The 1260-nt window shown below is 58.9% G+C and overlaps 1 protein-coding gene across 1 annotated transcript; it reads right to left on the bottom strand.

Moving 5' to 3' along the window:
• Nucleotides 1–184: 184 nt before the first annotated feature.
• Nucleotides 185–421, bottom strand: EMIHUDRAFT_77087 (hypothetical protein; the record flags this gene model as incomplete). Its single annotated transcript, XM_005761258.1, has 1 exon — nucleotides 185–421. A coding segment is annotated over one exon (237 nt), but the record flags the coding sequence as incomplete, so codon positions are not given.
• Between the last annotated feature and the right edge of the window lie 839 nt (nucleotides 422–1260).

Raw genomic sequence — 1260 nt, 5'->3', positions numbered from 1 at the left:
AAGGGAAAAAGGAAACAGGCGCGGAGATTGGAGGAGGAGAGAGAAGAGAGCACAAGAGATAGAAGGAGCACAACAGCAAGAACGCCTGGGAGCAAATGTAGCGGGGGGTGAAGAGGGGACTTGCAGATGGCCGCCTCCGGAACGCGGCAAAGCAAAGGTAGCTCTCGAAGACCCGCAGGCCCTGCTCGCCGTACCGGTCGTAGATATGCCGCTTCTCGGCGGAGCCGAGGACGTCGTACGCGCTCACGACCGCCTGGAAGCGGCCGGTCGCGCCGTCGTCGCCCGGGTTGCGGTCCGGGTGGTGGCGCAGCGACAGCTTTTTGTACGCACGCTTCACCTCCTCGTGAGTTGCGTCGGTGCGTGGCAGCTCAAGCGTCTGGTAGAGGCGAAAGCGCTCGCCGTGGCGGCGCGCGTCGAGCATGAGGGGTGGTGCGGGAGAAGTGGTGGATGGACAACCAGAGGCCGCGCCAGAGGCGCGACTAAAGAATTTCCCCCGCCAATTGAGCACGGTGTCTGCTTTCCAAAATCCTGCTCGTGCAGGTGGGGACCCTGTCCTCCTCCCCCATCCCTCGTCTGGGTTTGTCTGTTTTCTTGCTTTCTTTCTGTCTGTCTGCTTTCTAAGGCGAAAGAAGCCGCGAGAACAAGGGACCGGCAGGCGGCGGCGCCGCAGGACGAGGCAGAAGAGAACGACGCGACAGAGGAGGAAGTGACAAGGGAGAGAACGACGAGAGTGGGACGGCCGCGAGGTGGCATGAAGGTTGCAGCGAGAAGCGGCGAGAGACTGCGAAAAGAGATACGAAGAGGCAGACTCCCTAGGGTGGGCGACGGTTAGCGCATCACACCCCTCTCCTTAAAATCCCTGTGTGGTGGCGGCGTGCCGTCCTCCCATCCCTCCCTTGGGTTGTATGTTTTCTTTCTTTCTTTCTTTGTCTGCTTTCTTTCTTTCTTTACATTGAGCAGAGGAGGAAGCGGGAGGAGGAGAACGACGAGAGTGGGACGACCGCGAGGTGGCATGTTGAGAGAGAGAGAGAGATTTTAGAAAACCAACAAGAAATCACGACTCTCTCTCTCTCCATCCATGTTGAAGGTTGCAGCGAGAATCGGGGAGGGACTGCGAAGGGAGATAGAAAGAGGCAGACGACCAAGGGTTAGGGGGTGGGCGACGGCTAGCACCACACTCCTCTCCTTAAAATCCCTGTGTGATAGCGGCGTGCCGTCCTCCCATCCCTCCCTTGGGTTCTCCGTGCTCTTTCTTTTCAT

This window comes from Emiliania huxleyi (assembly GCF_000372725.1).
Source record: "Emiliania huxleyi CCMP1516 unplaced genomic scaffold EMIHUscaffold_718, whole genome shotgun sequence".
NCBI classification, from domain to species: Eukaryota; Haptophyta; order Isochrysidales; family Noelaerhabdaceae; genus Emiliania; species Emiliania huxleyi.
The sequence above is the reverse complement of the archived record's forward strand: the minus strand, read 5'-3'. Positions and strand labels throughout refer to the sequence as shown.